General features: G+C 43.4%; 1 protein-coding gene across 3 annotated transcripts in view; it reads right to left on the bottom strand.

The window, feature by feature from the left end:
• Window positions 1-20224, bottom strand: part of LOC144691614 (glutamate receptor ionotropic, kainate 1) — a 378270-nt gene that overhangs the window by 11176 nt on the left and 346870 nt on the right. For 2 of the 3 annotated variants that reach the window (XM_078559883.1, XM_078559884.1), the window contains exons 14-15: window positions 17328-17553; window positions 3466-3716 (exon numbers count right to left, since the gene is read on the bottom strand). In XM_078559883.1, coding sequence (XP_078416009.1) covers window positions 3466-3716; window positions 17328-17553 — 477 coding nt within the window. Of the gene's footprint in view, window positions 1-3; window positions 1897-3465; window positions 3717-17327; window positions 17554-20224 lie in introns of those variants that run through there. The other variant, XM_078559885.1, reaches the window with a different exon arrangement.

The following is a 20224-nucleotide window of genomic DNA, read 5'->3' as shown; positions in this document are numbered from 1 at the left end:
GCATGCAATAAAAAATTGTAGAAATATCTTTAATCACAAGAAATTGCAAAGAAATGACAAAAATACAGAAAATAAACAGTGAAAGTAAAAGGTATGAATGACTTTAACTCAAAACTGAAGTAAATGAACACATTTTATTCAAGCAGATGATCATGCTAAGTGGCAAATGCTGCAGAATTGTCACTTTAAAATAATTCAATTAGAATGCATTATTCAAAGCTATGGTTCTGTAAATAAAAGCAGCAATGGAAACAAAGTACAATAGTTTATTCTAGATGTACCAAAATGTAGAAGATGCTGAGTGGATTTGGAAATGGGAATTTGGTCTTGTAGAGCTTTGGGGCTGGATTTTGCAGGGGCGGGGGTGAGGGGTTGACAGTGAACCGTCAGTGTTCACCATAATTAGTCTTCTGAAACAGACCACAGGATGTGAGGCTTATGTAGGTTAGCATGGAAACCCTGGAGTTGCAGTCAGACACCCAAAGGTTCGATCCAGGCTGCATTGTGGACTTCCCTTGAGTCAGCAATCACTGAAATTAATGAGAATTTCAACTTTCCCTCCCTCACAGCACGGTTTGAAACCCTTTAAAAGGCTACAACTTGTTCAATCGGGTGTAACTGGGTTTTAATGGCAATGTGATTAATAAAATTTGATGAACAAAAGAATTGGCCCTGATAAAATAATGTTAGAATTGTGGAATGCTGTTAAATGATTATTAATTGGCAGATTTTTAAGCTAATTTAAAAAATTAATTTAGAAACAATTTTTTTCAGAACAAGTAAGTCCCAATCTTTAACTTGCTCAATGTAGACATTTTTTAAAGTGATTTTATTTTACTGCTTTTAGTTTCCTGTTTAGGTCTCTCTGAAAATCCTTTAGTGCGATTGGCAGCTTGGACATCACTCCAGCTCCATGCTGAGACTCCCCATTATAGAATGCTGCAATCAGTCGCAGCACTACTGCACGGTGATAAAGGTGAACCTAATTCTTGGCTGCAGCAACATATCTATAGTTACACTTGTGGATATTCAGCTACTATTCGACACCACTCACTGCCTTTACAGCACTGCGAATTGGCAGCACTAAGTTATACTGCCAATCCACACTACTCTCAAATCCAGGAAACGCAAAGCCCTGTTAACTGTTGGGACATTTTGTTTTACCAATGTTAAGGTTGGTCCAGAGGTCTGCCTGGAAACTTCTAAATTTCAAAATAAAAGTTGAAAACGTGTGTTTCATATCAGTTACAGTTAACATGTTGTTAAAACAGCACTGTAACGTGCAAGATTGGTCACCGTAATAAGCCATTCAGTATTTCTATTGGGCAGGATATCCAGCTGACTGCAAAATACGCTAACATTCTACTCGAAAGAAAACAGCTCATTTAGTCATTTGAGAAAATGATGGATGCTTGGAACATTGCTCTCCACACTATTCAAAATTACATAGGGTGCAGACCATAAACATTTTAGTGCATATATTTGGATCATAAAGAAAACTGGAGCATTTCTGCATACTGCTAAGCCTGTTGAAAAAGTTGGGATTGTAAATAAGAGAAAGAGACAGGACGAGAGTGAGACAGGCAGAGAGAGAACAAGACAGAAAGAAAGAGAGAGGTGAGTAATAGAGAGAATGCAAGCATTTATTTTCTGGAATCAAGGCAAACCAATAAAAATACCGCAATATATTAGAAAGTATACGCTTTATAGTAGAAAAATGACCCATTTCCATGATCTGTGCAGGTAACAGTACGCTGAGCCCCAAAACTGGTTACCTCATGTCCTTTTAAACATCTCTTTTAAGGGCCATGTACGTTTCATAGAGACAAATGAGGAAAAACATCAACTGTGACAGTGTGTGTAGAAGAGAATCTTGTCTTCTGACAGTACTGCTCCCTAATTTTCAAAGAAAAATATTATTGTAATGTTAACAAAATCAAAGCAAATCTCTGAAGAGCAGAGTTCTGTTACCGTAGATTGCAATGTATAAGTTGACCATAGAAGCTTCGAAAAATCCTTCCAAAAATGGGGGTTGACTTAAATGCTGAGCATAAAATGTGATCCATCAGTGTTTGTGCAGGAGGACCCTATTTCTGTTCGTCGAGGTCATGTGTGGTCTGCTCTTTGTGGGCATGTCCTAAACTCCTGCGCACCTTCTTGGCAATACAGCCCATATCACCTGCTTGATCCCATGTGCTGACTTATACGATGAGCATAACCCAAAATATGTATCTCTGAGCTGAAAAATTGAGGCCAACTACTAATGCAAGTATGACCCTAAATATGCATTTATTGGCTGAAAAATTGTGGGTCGACTCATACGCCGAGCGTAGGCCTAAACATGCATTTTGGCACTGAGAAAATGGGATCGCCTTATAGGGCGGGGTCGACTTATATGCCACAATTCTACGGTATCATTTGTACTCGACACTGCTGCCCTCTTGTTGAGGCTTCAGTGATTGTTACGGACAGGAAGCCAAGTCCTGAAACTTATGAACATTTACAAAAGAAAAAAGTGTAAAAATAAATCCTGTGTACAGGTTAATGTTAAAAAACTCAAAATGATTTAATAATTTAAATTTTAAAAAATGTAAAAGAAACAGTAGTATTTTCCACTGCTTTCCACAAAAAGTGGGATTATTGAAATTTATTTGTTTCCTTTCACTGAGTAAAAACTATTTCAGAGCAGCCTAGCTTTACAAAATCCTGCAACTAATCCAAAAATTAACATTACTGCATTTTATATAAAAATACCATATTAAGTGCAATAAAATTAAATTTCTTATTCTATTATTTCACCTCATAACTTACCTATATATTTGCAAACAAGCTAGTTTCTACTAATTTGATCATAATAATGGCAATTTGAAATGCCATTATAAACTAAGCTACATCAATTTACTTCAATTTTCATTGATATGCAAACTCCTTTTCACATCTGACCTAACTGTGAAAGGGTTTAGCCTGATGAATTGATTGCAGGTAAAATGTCTGTAGCACTCCTTTATTCTGTATTGTAAGATCTTCTAGCAAGGCCAATTAGGTTGTCATTTTATAAAAATAAAAATACCTGGAAAAACTCAGCAGGTCTGGCAGCATTTGCGGAGAGGAACACAGTTAACGTTTCAAGTCCGTGAAGAGTCATATGGACTCGAAACGTTAACTGTGTTCCTCTCCGCAGATGCTGCCAGACCTGCTGAGTTTTTCCAGGTACTTTTATTTTTGTTTTGGATTTCCAGCATCCGCAGTTTTTTGCTTTTATCTTAGGTTGTCATTTTATGTGGTTACTTTCCAGTTTCAGTTCTTTCTGCTGTTACCTTTGTTTATTTTAGAAAACTACCAACAGTTGGAGCCAAATCTCTACCTTGCATTGAGTTTAAAATTGGTTCTATTTATCAACAGACTCCACAGCAGTTGTGGTTAATTGCACCGTTCACATTGTACCATTCAAAAGCACCAACATACCTGTTCAACATCGCTGTTTCTTCTGGATTTATATACAAATTCACCAATGGCTACAAAGACTGAGAGAACTAGCCCTGCAGCAAGCACGATAAATATCCCTCCTATGTTTTCAACACCAAGGGCGCTTGCTTCTTTGTTATCCTCTTCTGGGCAGCCATTTCCACGCCACCATTTCTCTTTCATCATGTGCAGTTTTCCTTCCTCCTGAAGCTGCAGAATAGCTATTGTGATTTTATCCCTGTATGGAGACCCTAAAAGAACAAACACAAAGATCACCAGAAGCAGCAAAGTAAAAATGGAACATTATTTGGTTCAGAAAAAGAACGATCAAGAAATTACATTTCTCGATAGTTTAGACAATTATTCTTAAACCTTATCGTTCTATCCCTTGACATGTTCTTCTTTTCTGCAGTTTCTGAGCTGTTGCCTCTGAATCTACTGCCCCTCTTAGTTTGGTATCACCTGCACAATTTGAGCACTGTGCCTGGAGTTTACGAATTCAAATTATTTTTGTAAATTGGGAACAGTAGGGGACCCAATAGTGACCACTGAAATAGATAGTTTGCAGCTCCTAAAAATTGAATAAATTGGCATATTTACAAAAATTGGGCCTAAATAAAAATTGAATTAATGATTCAGATTGCTGGGAATTCATCCAAAATCTAGTCTTTGCACAGACTCCCTATAACTTATTCAAGGAGATTAATTTTAGAGCATATTTAAAAAGAATAATCCTTGTTTGAAGAGAAGCAGATCATATGAAATTTAATGCAAAGAATTGTAAAGTATCCAAGTACAAAAGCTTGAATTGGCTGTGGCCTCACATTAGAATCGATGTTTAACATGTTGTAAAACTGCTCAGTGGCCATCACCAAAGCCAATAGAACTTTGCACTCTACAAAAAAGAGTAAAATATAAATTAGAATTTAGCCGTGGCCAAATTGTATAGTGCTCAAGTTTTCAAAATGTGATCTGACCAGAGCACTGTGAACGCCACCCTTGTGACTACAAGTGTTGTGAAGAATGACCATGAGGCTAATCGCTGGTATCAAAGGGCCGAACAATGAGGAAAGATAAAAGGTCCTTTGGCTTTTCAGCTGGGAAAGGAAGCATCTAAGAGGTGACCTTATCGAGGTTGTTGATGCAATGGAAAAAGTGAATCTGGAATCTTACTTCAAATTGTGAAAGTAGGTCAAGAGAGAAAAGATTCAAAATAGTAGAAGGTAAGGCTTGGCACTGACGTTAGGAAGTTCCTCACACCATGACGGATTACCACTTGGAATAGACTTTGAATAAAGGTAGCAAAATCTGTGGAATCTTTTAAGAAACAGTTAGATGATGAAATGGCAGAGTGTAGGAACTCTTTGGATGAATGAATTAAGATGGACCAATTAAACCTATTCATCCATAATTATCCTCTCCTGATGCCAGCCAAACCCAGCAGCTCTGACGCCTCAGTAACACCATTGGAGAGGTGAGCACTCAAAATGGGGCACCCTCAGATAAATAGTACAAATTAAAATTTATAGGGTCAAGGGCAGGAAGTCCGGCAGGACAGAGGAGAGAGGAGACAAAAGGAGGTTTTGTTGGGGCTGCAGGGGCTGCAATTCATGCCTGGGCTGCTGTAGGGAGGGTCTCTCCATGAAGCAAACAGCCTCCCCACAGGTTGTGGGGGAAGGGTTGGAGGGTGCTCGCCATTGGCAAAATGCTGGGCTGCCGCATAAAATGGCCCATATTAGTGTCTTTAATTATGCAAATTGGCCAAATTGGAGAGGGTCTTGCAGCTCACCACTGAGAAATCTCCTTAATTTAAAGTGTTAATTCTCAATTATTGTAGCCTAATTCTGATTGGATGTTTTTCCACTGATAGAAAATATATATTGCGGAGGCTGGTAATCATGAATGGTTATTCCTCCCTTTTCGTCCTCGTTCTCTTTTTTATTAAATAACTGTATTTTGCTTTTCCTATTAATTTAACTTCTTTTAACTAAACAGCATGGGACCAATTTTTCTCTCCCCCGCCCCCCCCCCCACCCCACCGCTCCTTCACCTTTGATTAAGAATTGTGAATGGGGAGCAAGATGAAAATTGGAAATAAATCAGCGATTTATCGCTGGTTGCCCTTCCATTGCAATTTTCAGGTGGGCCTCAGCTTAGGTGATCAGTGATTCCCAAAATTAGTGCCGGGGGTGGGGTGGGGGGGGTGGAGTGCGGGTGCTTACTAATAAATGAGGGTCTTATGACATATTTTGTCATGTAGCAGCATGGTTTTAATTACATACATGCTGCCCACGAGTATGTTAATTGTGCATGGGATTCATAAACAATGCCATCACCAAATAGTCTTTGTTATCCAGTAGCTGCCCATTAGTTTGCCCTTGGGGCTCAAATGCAGAAACCACAGCTTACTACCGTAGAATGATGGAATCATGACTGTTACCAGGATTTTTGACCTTCATGAAATGCTGTGTATGATCACACACCAGCTGCACATTGAGGGTGTGGAATCTCTTTTGGTTGTGGTACATCTCAGAGTTGACATGCAATGCATGCGAAGTAATGCAGTCAATGGCACCTTGCACTATGGGGTATTTTGCCACCCTCACAAAGTGTTCATTCTGCCAGCATCTCTGGCAAGAGAAAATGAAATGTAGCTCTCTTTGACTAGAAAGCATCTGTGAATTTCCTTATGCATCAGTGAATGGTAAACTGCAAGATACTGCACAAATCTCTAGTTCCAGCTTGGAAGGAGGCAGGCACATAAAAGTTTATCGCCACCATCATCTTCACAGATGCTGGTAGTGAGGTCTTTATGGGCAGCTACTGGGTGTCAAAGACTTTCTGCTGATGACATGGTTTATAACTCCCAGCAAACAATTAACACACTCATGGACAGCATGCATGCAACAAAAACTGTGCTGCTACATATTTGTGGCTGTAGCAGGTGCCAGATTTCAGTGAGATGTCCTTATTAGATGACTGAAGTGCAGTCATCTCTCATATTGTTTCTCACTGAGATTACTCCCTGAACATCCTGGGCTGATATGGCCTCCTGCTGAGAACTCGTCTCCCCTCTTTCTCCTCTCTCAAAGTAACTTTCCCTGCTCTGCATGCCCTTTGTTCATTTTCCTTTTCATGCTAACTTTCAAGGGAAATGCCTACTATAGTCCCAATGCCTGGGAGCAATTGGTTTGTGCAGAAACCTAGAAGTCAGGACAAAGTCCCTAGCATCTGCCTCAACATTCCCTGTACAGTTGAGCAACTTTAAAGGACTTTAGAAAGCGCCAAACACTTGTACAATTGTAGCAACAGTCAGTTGAAATCAATCAGCAACTAAGTAAGTAGTTGATGAATATTGCTGAAGAGAGAGACATGTTGCCGAAGATTTTCATCTTGCACTCATCAGGACAAACATATGATTGCCAAATTCCAAACAATCACATCAATATTTAAGTTACAGGACAAAAGATGCTGATTCATTGTCAAGTCAACTCTGCTGGCATCTGCTGTAAAATGTCTACTGTTAGGTCTGATTCTGTGATTGGGCAGCACTTGCTGAACAACCCTAATTGCACCAATAGTTACACTAATCATCAATGTAAGATAATTAGTCGAGCTCGTAATGTGGCTCATTTACGCTTGATAGGCATACACTCATACCCAAGGACCCATTCTCTGCAAATAGAAGGAATATGTTCAAGCCTTGTGATTTTTAAAAATTACCCAGGAGCTTGGGAAGCCTATAGTTCCCCGTTGCTTTCTCTGTGACAACACTGGCCAGAGTTGACTCACTAACCAACTAGCATACTTTTCTCCTGTAGCATAAAATGTTGTAATTCTTTGAAATTTGGCATTCTTGTGTTTGTCCAGATGAGTGCAAGATGCAAAGCTCTGGCATCATGTCTCTCTTGTCAGCAATATTCAAGTTGTGTTATGCCAAGTGATTAGTTGGTAATTCCTTTAAATAGAGCCGTTCAGCCATGAATGATTAAGACAGGGTGTTAGCTGGAGAGTTGAGAAACAAAAGGCAGCACCTACATGAAATCAGCATTACACGCTGAATGCCATCATGGCCTGGCTATTCTGTATACAACTGGCAGACGCTCACCACGTCCTAACACCTTTACCAATATGGTGTCTATTGTGACTCACTGCAGAAGTGTGCACGTGCATTTTGGATCTTTAAGAACACTTGTAGTGACAAAAAAATGGGTGCTATAGATCTTAATTTTACCAGGCAATGCCCTTGGTTTTCCACTGAGGTAGAAAATAGCTTTTCTGCTCATGTTTATGGATGACTTCCTTTACCTGCCTGTGTTCTAGGGCACTAAGGAACCTTAATGCAGAAAGTAGGACTAAGAAATGTGTGACAATGCTGGCTCCAGAGTATAGTAAGGATGAACTACATTTAAATAAACAAATATCTAGAAAATTGGGCTGAATTTATGTGAAGCATTTGGGAAGTACTTTAACTAAGATCAGAGGGAAAATGGAAAATGTGCAGTTGTAGCTTACAGCCTCCATCTCTGGAGCATGTATTTGGAAATTGCGGGCAGGCTTCCCACAATATTCCTATCATTAAAATTAAATTGAGCAGAGAGAAAATTTTGGGAAGCGCACCCATATTTTACTGATGGTCCCAGTGGGTGACACTTACAGCAGCATTTTTCGCTGAGCGGGCGGTCATGTGCCCGACCTGCTCAAGTGTAAAATAATGTGCGATGACGTTGGGTGAGCGCCCGACATCATCGCGCACTCGTGCGATATTTTGCTTGGCAAGCGCACGCTGGAGTTGGAGTCATGCCCACCATCAATTAACAGGCCAATTAAAGCCCTTGACAACACAATTGATGGTGATTTAACGTCGCCTATGTGGGTTTTCGCTCGTCGCACGGGCAGAACAGGCAGGCGGGTAAGCCACAATTTGCAAAACCTCATCCACGGGCAGGATAAGAAGGGTAAGCAGCATTGTCAATGTGAGTAGTGAGGAGTTTTGGAGACAACTTGCTACTGGCTTATTGAGACTTGTCATGTTAATCTGTGTTTGGGGCTTCATTCTTAGCATTTCCAGGCTTCATTTCTGGACTAATTGGTGTCTTCCAGGCCCCCTGAGGATTCAGACCGTGTGGACTCTTCCAAGCATCAGACAGCCTTTCCTTACCCTGGTAATGAGGATTGTGGTCTCCACTGGAGGCACTTCCTTTGAGGAAGAGAGGGGCAGAAGGGGGAGGAGGCCAGGTGTCCCAATGCAGCTTCTAGGGGAGGGACGTGTAGGAGGAGAGGCGCAGGCATAAGGGTTGCAGGACCATCAGGAAGTCAAAGGCGGAAGGGGCCGCAGAAGACACCACTATCCTGCTGCCAGGGTTTACTGGCAGCGATGCAGCTACCTCAATATGTTTGAGGTGCAAGGCTGAAGGAGGCTCTGCCTCTCAAGGGATACTGTGATCTCCATTTGCCAGATGATAAGGCCTGAGATCAACTCCGACTGTGTGGGTGGATACCCCATGTCAATGGCTCTAAAGGTCACAGTGGCCCTTAACTTCTATGCCTCCTGCTCTTTCCAGGGGTTAGTAGGGGATCTGTGTGGAGTGCTCCAATCAGCTGTCCACAGTTGCATCAAGCTGGTGACAGAAGCTCTGTTCAGGCGGGTATTGGCTTTCCTTCATTTCTGTATGCACAAGGTCAGCCAGTCTGAGCAAGCCAGAGGCTTTTCAGCGATTGCTGGGTGCCCCCGCATCTAAGGTGCAATTGACTGTACACATGTGGCCATCAAGGCACCAGCGGGTGAGCCTGGTGCCTTCATCAACAGGAAGGGATTCAACTCCATGAATGTGCAGATAGTGTGTGATCACAGGATACAGATTCTGCAAGTCTGTGCAAGGTACCCAGGCAGCTCCCATGACACTTACATCCTGAGACACTCCCAGGTGCCGAGGCTTTTCAGTGCTCCAGCCCGACTGGATGGATGGCTGCTGGGTGACAAGAGCTATCCCTTGAAAAGGTGGCTCATGACGCCTCTCCGCCACCCAAGAACAGAGGCAGAGCAGCGTTATAATCAGAGTCAAGCCCCCACAAGGGCAGTGGTAGAAAGGAATATAGGTCTTCTCAAGGTGCGCTTCTGATGCCTGGATTGTTCAGGGGGTGCACTACAATAGCCCCCAGAGCAGATGTCACTGATAGTGGTCGCATGCTGCACTCTCCACAATCTGGCACTGGCAAGGGGGGACCCACTGGAGGAAGAAGATCTTGACGCAGCTCCACAGGTCGCAGAGGATGAATCCAGTAATGAGTCAGAAGAGGAGCACGGTGAGGAGAATGATGAGAGCGTGGAGCCAGACCTCGGTAACCTTCAGGGAGGCAGGGACACCAGGGAAGCCTTGATCCAATGTTCCTTCAGCTAGGCTGTCAAATAAGAATACCGTCTGATGCCAGGTCTGCCACCTCCATCGTGGATCACAGAAATGGCCTTTTCCTTGATCCGTCTGTGTATTAAAGGTTCAAGCCACCCATGTCCTACATTACATACTGGCCTACCCTACACCTATAAAATAAATGAAGCATACTCAGGCCAATAACACAAAAGTAAATTTAATTTTATGTTGGAACTCACATTGTCTTGAACAGAAAAATAAAAGTGTTGATAGTCACACGATTAAAAAAAAAATGAGGGAACAAAACATTACCTGTCACCAGTCCCTCTTGTGCTAAAGATGTTTTAAACTTATGCTTACAGGTGCTACATCTAGGTGCTCCCCCCTCACTGGCACCAGAATTGGGGACAGCCTGCTGACTCTGCTGTCCTGTTGGCCTTCTTGACCTTGGCAGTCATCCTCTGGCTCGTGGAGCCTGTGCTGGCCTTGCCTGGGACGGAGCGGCCAGTGCCACAGCTGGCATCTCCCCAGTTGCCACAGCCTCATCGGATCCCACGGTCACTGGCAGAGGGGCGGAGGACCTGCTGCCATCACCCAGAGCACCCTGAGAGGAGCCCACAGAGACGACAAGCAGCTTGTGCGCCAATGTGAGGTCGCTCTGGACCTCCCTGCTCACCATTGATGGACGGGCACCTAGCTGGGATACTGGGTGCCTCATCCATCTCATACACAGACACTGACCAGCTGAGGTCAGTGCCTGTGTGAGTGATTGCAGGTCCGATCACAACCCCAGGAACCCCTGATTCTGTTCCTGGAGCAGCCTCTGCATGAGAGTCGCCACTCTCTCCATGGAGGAGGCATCGTGCTCGGCTACGAGGGTCAATGCAGTGCTCATGCTCCGTATGGACTCCTCCACAACGGGCACCATGACACACATGCCGACTTGGATCTGTACCAGATCCTCCCACACGCCCCAGCACACATCTGCTGCCTAATGGATGACTCCAAAGGCCCATCATCAGCCTTCGACTGAGCATCATCCTGATCCCCAGAAGTCCTCCAACTGCCGGTGCCCTGGGCACTCTCTGCCTTCGCCTGCACCTGAGTGTGAAGTGCCCTCACCAACGTGCACCGAGATACTATCTGCCGAACTAATGCTGGTATCTGCGTTGGTGCCTGCTTCAGAGAGTAGGTGTGATGCAGGTACTTGGGGAGCATGGTGGTCCTCTGGTGTCAGGGGTGGCCCTTCAGGGTCCGGAGAGCGAACACTTGCTGGTGAACCTAAAAGGGAGAAGAAGGACATGTCATTAGTTTAAGTCATCACACTGTCACTGTGCATGCCTGGCACCTTGGTGAGACAACGGAAATCTGCATCATGGTGCCCTCATCTTTCAATGATCAATGAGGACTCCAGGTTCGAGGCTACACTAGAATGGTTGCAAAAGGTGAAATTCTCACCTCAGTGCACTGCACTGTTGCCTTCATTTAACACCCCAACCTCACTGTGGCTGGTTGACTGAGGTGCATGGTGCCTCTTGAGCTCCAAGGCCTCCTGCTGATAGTGGGAGAGGATGAGGAGGTGTGGGGGTCCTCCGTCAATATTGATGAGATGTCTTCTCCTGAAAGGACAGAGGAGCATTGATTAGTGCACTCTGTACCTGCAGTGCCATTGAAGCCTGGCCAACCTCAGCTGAGGAACACCTTGCAGGGCACATCCGAGTTGTGGCCCTCGAGCCACAAGGCACTCAGTCCAAGCAGCCAGGGCTCAGCCCCTTGGTTGGTGCCAGCATGATTGACAGTTGGCACTCAGACTCTAGCACCTCTGAGCTCCACGGGGGTTGGCCAGCCCAAAACAATTGAACACACTGACCCAGGCCAACATGGAGCTCACCCTTCCTGAGCGCAGCAGGTCATTGAAGCGCTTCCGGCACTGCACCCAGCTGCACTGCACAATGTCATGGCTGCTCACTGGGGCTGCCACCTCCTCCCATGCCCTCTTGGTGAGGTGTGGTGGCCGCCTTCTCCCATCTCTGGGGATAAGGATGGTGAAGGTGTTCCGCAAAGCGGTCACTCCAGTCTGCGTTTAGTCTCCCCAATGTAGAGGAGACCGCATTGTGAGCAGCGAATGAAGCAGACTAAATGGAAAGAAGTGCAAGTGAATTGCTGCTTCACCTGAAAGGAGTGTTTGGGGCCTTGGCCAGTGAGGAGAGAGGAGGTAAAGGGGCAGGTGATACATCTGCTGGATTGCATGGGAAGGTGCTGTGTGAAGGAGATGAGGTATTGGGGGTGATGGAGGAGTGGACCAGGATATCACGGAGGCAATGGTCCCAATGGAATGCTGACAGGGGGTCGGGGGGTGGGGGGGTGGTGGGGTGGGTGGTGAAGAGAAGATGTGTTTGGTGGTGGCGTCATGCTGGAGTTGGCAGAAATGGCGGAGGATGATCCTTTGAATACGGAGGCTGGTGGGGTGGAAAGTGAGGGCAAGGGGAACCCTATCATGGTTCTGGGAGAGGGCAGAAGGGTTGAGGACAGAAGTGTGGGAAGTAGGTCGGACGTGGTTGAGGGCCCTGTCAACCACAGTAGGGGGAAAACTTGGCCCAGGGAAAAGGAAGACATGTCAGTAGCACCATTGTGGAAGGTAGCATCATTGGAACAGATGCGACAGAGACAGAGAAACTGGGAGAATTGGATGGAGTCCATACAGGAAGCAGGGTGTGAGGAGGCATAATTGAGGTAGCTACGGGAGTCGGTGGGCTTGTAATGAATAGTGGTGGACAGTCTATCACTGGAAATGGGGACAGAGAAGTCAAGGAAGAGAAGGGAAGTGTCAGAGATGGACTATGTGAAGGTGATAGAGGGGTGGAATTTGGAAGCCAAATTGATGAATTTTTCAAGATCCAGACGAGATCAGGAAGTGGCACCAATATAGTCATCGGTACCAATAAAAGAGTTGTGGGAGGGGGCCTGAGTAGAACTGGAACAAGGAATGTTCCATATACCCCATAAAGAGCCAGGCATAACTGGACCCATGCGGGTGTGGCATAGCCACACCTTTCATTTGGAGGGAATGAGACAAGTTAAAGGAGAAATTGTTCAAGGAGACAAGAAGTTCAGCCAGGCGGAGGAGGGTGGTGGTGGTGGATGAGGATTGTTTAGGCCACCATTCGAGGAAGAAGTGGAGAGCCCTCAGCTTTTGGTAGGGGATGGAGGTATAGAGGGATTGGAAGAATTTGAAATCAATAGAGGAATAAGCATTGGCTCAGAAGTCTGGGTTAGGAGAAAAAATAAACTTCATTTGGTGCTTGGCTGTAAACCAAGATAGCAGAAAAATTGGGAAATTCATAGGCACCAGGAATCACAATGTTGGATTAGATCAGAACAACAATATCAACTTGCATTTACATAGCCCCTTTATTAGAACTAGTCTAAAGGTGTTTCATATGAGCATTACTAAGTCAAATTTGACACTGACCCACATAAGGAGATATTAGGACAAATGACCAAAAGTGTGGCCAAAGAGTTAAATTTTAAGGCACGCCTTAAAGGAGGAGCGAGAGGTAGAGAAGTTTAGGGAGGGAATTCAAGGGCTTAGGGTCGAGGCAACTGCTGCCAGTGGTGGAGCGCTGAAAATTGGGGATGCTGAAAGGGCATAACTAGAGAAACGCTGAAATCTCAGAAGGTTGTAGGGCTGGAGGAGGCTACATAGATAAGGAGGGGTGAGGCCCTGGCGGGTTTTGAAAACAAGGAGGAGAATTTAAAAATGGAAGCATTGCCTGACTGGGAACCAATGTAGATCAGTGAGCATGAGGAACTGTTCTATCTTCTAATGTAGAAGCAAATTGATTCACAATGTTTGAAATTTCCTCACCAATTTAGTCCTTCAATAACAACTTGAATTTATATAGCACCTTTAATGTAATAAACTATTGCAAGGCGCTTCTCAGGAGAATTATGAAGCAAATTTGACACCGAGCTACATAAAGCGATATTCAGGCAGATGGCCAATGCGTATGTTTTAAGGAGCGTCTTAAAGGAGAAGTTTAGAGAAAGAATTCCAGAGCTTAGGAACTAGGCAGCTGAAGGCACGGCCACCAATAGTGCTGCAATTAAAATCAGGAATGCTCAGGAGGCCAGAATTAGATGAGCACAGATATCTTGGAGGATAGTTGTTTTTGTTGGCTTAACCCTTCAGTGCAGCCCATTTTAATGTCATGAATGACATTTAACATTCGGAAGGAAAGTCAAGTCTTAATATTCTTTGGTCACATTCTAAGATTAGTCATCCAAAGCCAGGCATTAAAATTGCACTGTGCCACATTAGTAACAACTACATAATCCATCTGTATTCAATTTCTGTCTCTGTTATCTAACAAAGGCAAATAAAATAATAATTTTAGTTAACAAAAATTTAAAATTAATTAGTTAGTGTTCAAATAGCAAATCATGTAATTTCATGACCATCTCAGCACACTATTACTGATACAACTCAGTTTCAGCTCCTTGCTATTTTCATTGAGGAGCTGGACATGATAATTCCTTTCATAAATAGGAATACATATTACAAAAGACTGAAGTGCAATTATGCAATTAAACTCCATTTTCACTTGTAATTATGACTGAAATTTCAATCGCAGTGCCACAATGAACTCTTGGACATTAATGCTTTTAATCCTGAACTTCATTATAAAAATCATATAAAATGAGGACTGCACATAAGAAGATTGTTCTACCAGGAAAAAAATAATTAGTAGTTATAAACAATCAGAGTGATTTGACCTTAAAGAAAATTGCTGTTCTAACAATGTGGATTTTTCTCCAAGCAATGCCAGGAGAGAAGGTTCAGTAAAATAATTCATAATGTTGACAGTTAAATATATATATTTAGACACTAATTTTGATTCTGTTCTTTTTAGCAATTAGTAAAATGAAAAACATTGTGCTTACTTGCAACTGCATTCAATTTTACTGCATACTTTACCCAATGCTTTCAATTAAAGTACTAATAAACATAAAGGTTTCAAAATAAAATTCCAAAGAGAAATAGAAAATATGGACTGACCATCAGTAGAAGCACCATCCTCACCAGGACTGAAATTTAATACCCCCCCCAGGGAGCTGTGTGGGGGGCATTTATTCAGGCGGGAAGGCATGGGGTGGACAGCCTGTCACCTTCCTGTCTCTCCCTAATTAAGTTGGCGCGGGGAAGGCAAAGGCTAGGCCAATTGTGGCCCTTAATGGCCCTTAATTGGTCAGTTAAGGGCCTTATCCCACTGGTGGGGAGGCCGCATGCCAAGTGGGCAGGCTGCCAGGCATGTGGGCTCAGAACCCTTTTCCTAGGACAGCTTGTGCCTCACAGAGGAGCCCAACCCTGCGACAAGAGTCACACCTGCTGAAGCCCCCATGACCTGACCTCCACTTTGATCCTCCCTCTCCTCTCTCTCACTGGGTCCCACCTGGCTGACCCTGACAAGTCCATCCTATAATTTTTTAGATCTCATTGTGCTAACACAGAACGTTTACAGAGCCTTCTGAGGTAAGGGTGATGTTACCTTTATTGGAACATCTCTTACTGTAAGTTTCCTTGCCATGAAGTCTACAAGAGAGAGCAAAATCATGAGACATTGCATCACTTCCTGAGATGATATATACTGTGTCTCATCAGCATATCACTTGCTTTGGGCAGCACTCGCAGTCATCAGCGCCAGGCTTCCCAGGCAGCACCACAACACTTTTTGGGGGGAGCTCACAGGCAGGTCTCTACCTACCAGACAAGCCGTAAGGCAGGGGTGGATTTTCAATGTCTGCAGGGCTAGGGCTTGCTTGGGTAAGGGGGAGAACTGGCCTCAGGCAAGCGAAGAGGCTGCAGGCGGAGGGCTGTACTGGGGAAGGGGAGTAACACAGAGTATGCATGGGAGCGCAGGTTGATCTGTGCAAGTGGCCTCAAAATGGTGAGGACTGAGGAGGCAGTCTCCAGAGGAGATGAGGCTAGATGGAGATGTGAGGATGTGTGTGAAAGAGTGAGTGGTGATGTCCCTTGAGTTGGCAGAGAATGACTAAATGTGTGATGGACTTGTGAGTTTAGAGTGATGAGATGGTTGCCTTACCCTGGTGGCATGGATGAGATAATTCATCCCTTTTCTGCATTGGATGGCCAATCTCTTCTGTGTAGCATTGGCACTGATCACCACTGCCATCGCCTACCAAGCCAGAGTGGTAATGTCGCTGCCCCTCCTGCAGCCAGAGCGGGGCTAGAGGACAACACAGTGGGCCTCCAAGGCATCCAAAAAGCACTTGAGGGATGCATCACTAAATCTGGGGGCTGCAGCCTTCTTGCCTTTTGGAGTCATGTCTCCTCTGCATCAGCCCTGGGCTGGAAGCACCGAGAGGTGTGCGCGTGACTACACTTTAAATGTGGCGCCTGGCGTGATAAAGCGGCGAGGTGATGGCGTGGCAGGCAAATTGGAGCCCATCTGCCATCGAAACGGTGTGTTTCCCCAGAATGCATGTTTAATGAGGCGGGATTGGGATGATACAGCGTGAGAAGTCGCCATTGTGGCCGGCGGGTAAAACATTCTTTTTCCCGCCCGCTACCGCACTTAGTGCAAATCTGGGACGATTCTGCCCCATGAACTGATGAACTGATGAGTGAACTGATGAGTTGAATCTATATCAAAGGACGTTGTGATCTAAATAGTGAAGGCTCTCCATCCCTTTATTTAACTGAAGAAAGTCTGGGAAATTGTATCCTTAGTGTGAACATCGAATTCCCTTTGTTGGAATACCACGATTCTAGCTACACTCATGGATGATGAAGAGGCATGGACTTGCAAGGAAGACAATGAAACGAGAATCCAAAATTTCGAGCCACGTTTGATTCCATGAATCTTTGGAGAATCATGTCAAGGAAAGTTGAGGTTAGAAATAAAGCAGTAAAAGCAGAAGTTAGATAAAAGATGGGGGTCTGGAGATTTCTTGAGGTACAAGCAATGACTGGAACACATGTTGATAATGCCGGTTACTCAGGACAGGTATTAAAGGAATAGTACTATGAATCTAAAGGAAGACCCTGCACACACTGAACTGAAAACTTATTGCAAGAATTATAGCTAATTATGGGCTGGTGACTTAGACTGTGCAAGGAAGGCTTCAGTGATGGACGTGAATTCATCATAATGGTGCTATGTTCTATTGAATAGGGCAGCTTGGCCAAGAGCAATTTCTGGTTTCAAACAAAAGCGCAACTTGGAAGGATTTTATTTACTCTATTTAAATGGTTGTTGATCCCTTCTTCTCATTTTAATTCCCCCTGCCTAATGTATTGCACCATTCCCAAAATAAATGTAGAGAAAGCATCTACCGCCTGACTCCCAACAGTACCGCCTACAAATGGCCAGATATATGTGTTTCCCTGTGAACTCTGTCCCAAATAATGGTACTTCTGACCTATACATTTAACTGGATGAAAATTAAAAGATTAAATTACTGTTATACCTATAGGTGTTCCAACACCATATCCCTTTGAGTCAATGAGGCCACCGATTTGGGTCAGGTTGCAGTTTCGCTGAGTAACATATTCAATACTGGTTGACTCCATCAGAAGAGCATAGTCAGTGGTGAGCACACGCTGAATCCCCTCATCATTGTTCTTCAGTAAAGCTGTCTGCTTTCGACTGTTCATGAATGCCCACATCTTCTCATAGGTTGAGATCTTAGATTTCTGTAAAATTCAAAGGAGTCTTTATGTGTCAGGTATTACTATAGGATAAAAGTAGCTGAGCCTCCTTTTTCTACATAATTGGTGTCACTTTTATCAAAAGATGCAAAATATCTACACTATTTCAACCCAACTTCAGAAACGTACAATCAAATCTTAAAGGTTGGTGTATCTAAATCCCTAAATAGCTCAGATATCCTACTCAGTATATGTAACTTTCCCTTATTTTTGTCCCAAAATATATTGCCTCAGGTTTCTTTGCATTAGCCTGTCTGTTTTCTTGAAGTCGGTGATGGTGATTTATTTTGCATTTTCTTCCCCTATGATATCAAACCACTGTATTTTTTTTAAACTATCCCCTGGTTGCCCAGGACTGCACCAATCATAGTGAATAGGGAGACTGAGCCACCTGCTCCCAGGACTTCAACTATCCCACTCTAGGCTGTTACTAGAAAGCACATCATAGCAACCCACTGATTGTTCTTCATCCCTGCTGAAAAAAAAGAGACACTTGCATTTATATAACGCCTTTCAACCTCAGGGTGTCCCAAAGCACTTTACAACCAATTTTGAAGTCTACTCACTGTTGTAATGTAAGAGATACAGCAGCCAATTTGTGCACAGGAATATCCGATGGACAGCAATGCTATACTGACCAGATAACATATTTTAGTGATGTTTGCTGGTGAATAAATGATGGCACCTCTGAGAGTGCAACATTCCCTTAGTACTGCACTGAATTGTGAGCTCATATACAGATAAAGAAAGGGAAAACAGAATATGAAAGTAATCTAGCAAGAAACAGAAAAATGGACTGTAAAAGCTTCTACAGGTATGTAAAAAGGAAAAGATTAGTATAGACAAATGTGAGCCCATTACATGCAGAGAGAGGAGAATTTACAATGGGGAATAAGGAAATGGCTGAGAAACTGAACAAATACTTTGCGCCTGTCTTCACGGAGGAAGATACAAAAAACCTCCCAGGGATACTAGAGAACCAAGGGACTAGTGAGAATGAGAAACTGAATGAAATTAGTATTAGTAAAAACTAATACTGGGAAATTAATTGGACTGAAAGCTGATAAATCCTCTGGACCTGATAATCTACATCCCAGTGTGTTAAAAGAGGTTGCTGTAGAGATCATGGATACATTAGTGGTCAACTTCCAAAATTCTATAGATCCTGGAATGGTTCCTGCAGGTTGGAAGGTAGCAAACATAACCCCACTATTTAAGAAAGGAAAGAGAGAGAAAACAGGGAACTAAAGACCTGTTAGCCTAACATCAGTAGGAGGGAAATACTGGAATCAATTGTGAAGGATGTGATAACTGGACATTTAGAAAATAATGGTAGAATTAGGCAGAGCCAACATGGATTTATGAAAGGGAAATCATGTTTGACAAACCTGTTAGAGTTTTTTGAGGATGTAACTAGTAGAATAGGTAAGAGGGAACAGGTGGATGTAGTGTATTTGGATTTTCTGAAGGTTTTCGTTAAGGTCCTACGCAAAAGGTCAGTACACAAAATTAGAGTACATGAAATTGGGGGAAATATACTGGCACAGATTGAGAATTGGTTGTGGACAGAAAACTGAGAGTAGGAATAAATGGATGATTCTCAGGTTGGCAGGCTGTTACTAGTGGGGTACTGCAAGGATCAGTGCTTGGTCCCCAGCTATTCACAATCTATATCAATGATTCGGATGTGGGGACTAAATGTAATATTTCCAAGTTTGTTGATGACACAAAACTAAGTGGGAATGTGAGTTGTGAGGAGAATGCAAAGAGGCTTCATCAAGTGGATTTAGACAGGTTGAGTGGGCAAGAACATAGCAGATGGGATATAATGTGGAAAAATTTTGGTAGTAAAAATACTTTGGTAGTGAAAATAGAAATACAGAGTATTTCTTAATTGGTGAGAGATTGGGACTGGGTGCCCTTGTTCTTGAGTCACTGAAAGCTAACATGCCGGTGCAGCAGGCAATTAGGAAGGTTAATGGTAAGATGGCCTTTATTGCAGGATAGATTTGAGTACAGGAGTAAAGATGTCTTGCTGTAATTCTATAGAGCCTTGGTGAGACTGCACATGGAGCACATACGTACATAGGAAAATACAAATTAGGAGCAGCAGTAGGTCATTTGGTCTCTCAAGCCTGCTCCGCCATTCAATAAGATTATGGCTGATCTGATTTTAATCTCATATTCTTACCTACTTCCGATAACCTTTCACCCCCTTGCTTATCAAGAACCTATCTACCTCTCCCTTAAAGATATTCAAGGGCTCTGCCTCAACCACCTTCTGAGGAAAAGAATTCCAAAGTCTCACAACCCTCTGAAAGAAAAAAATATTCCCTCATCTCCGTCCTAAATGGGTGACCCCTTGTTTTGAAACAGTTCTGAGTTCTACCCTTACCAAAAAAATTTCATATCATTTGACATCATTTGCTTTCAAAATCATTCATTTGACATCAACTGCACTCAATTACAATCACTTTGCCATCGTTTGACATCAATTGTTCTCAAACGCGATCGTTTTGTCATCATTTGAGATCACTGCATTCAGAAGCAATCATCTGGCTATCATTCTATTTCATTTTCACTCAGAACTGACTATTTAGCTATTAGTTTCACTTAGAATCACACTGGTGAATACAAATGATAGTTATCAACTGAC

Source organism: Cetorhinus maximus, chromosome 16 (assembly GCF_964194155.1).
Source record: "Cetorhinus maximus chromosome 16, sCetMax3.hap1.1, whole genome shotgun sequence".
NCBI classification, from domain to species: domain Eukaryota; kingdom Metazoa; phylum Chordata; class Chondrichthyes; order Lamniformes; family Cetorhinidae; genus Cetorhinus; species Cetorhinus maximus.
This window is presented reverse-complemented; position numbering and strand designations above follow the sequence as displayed.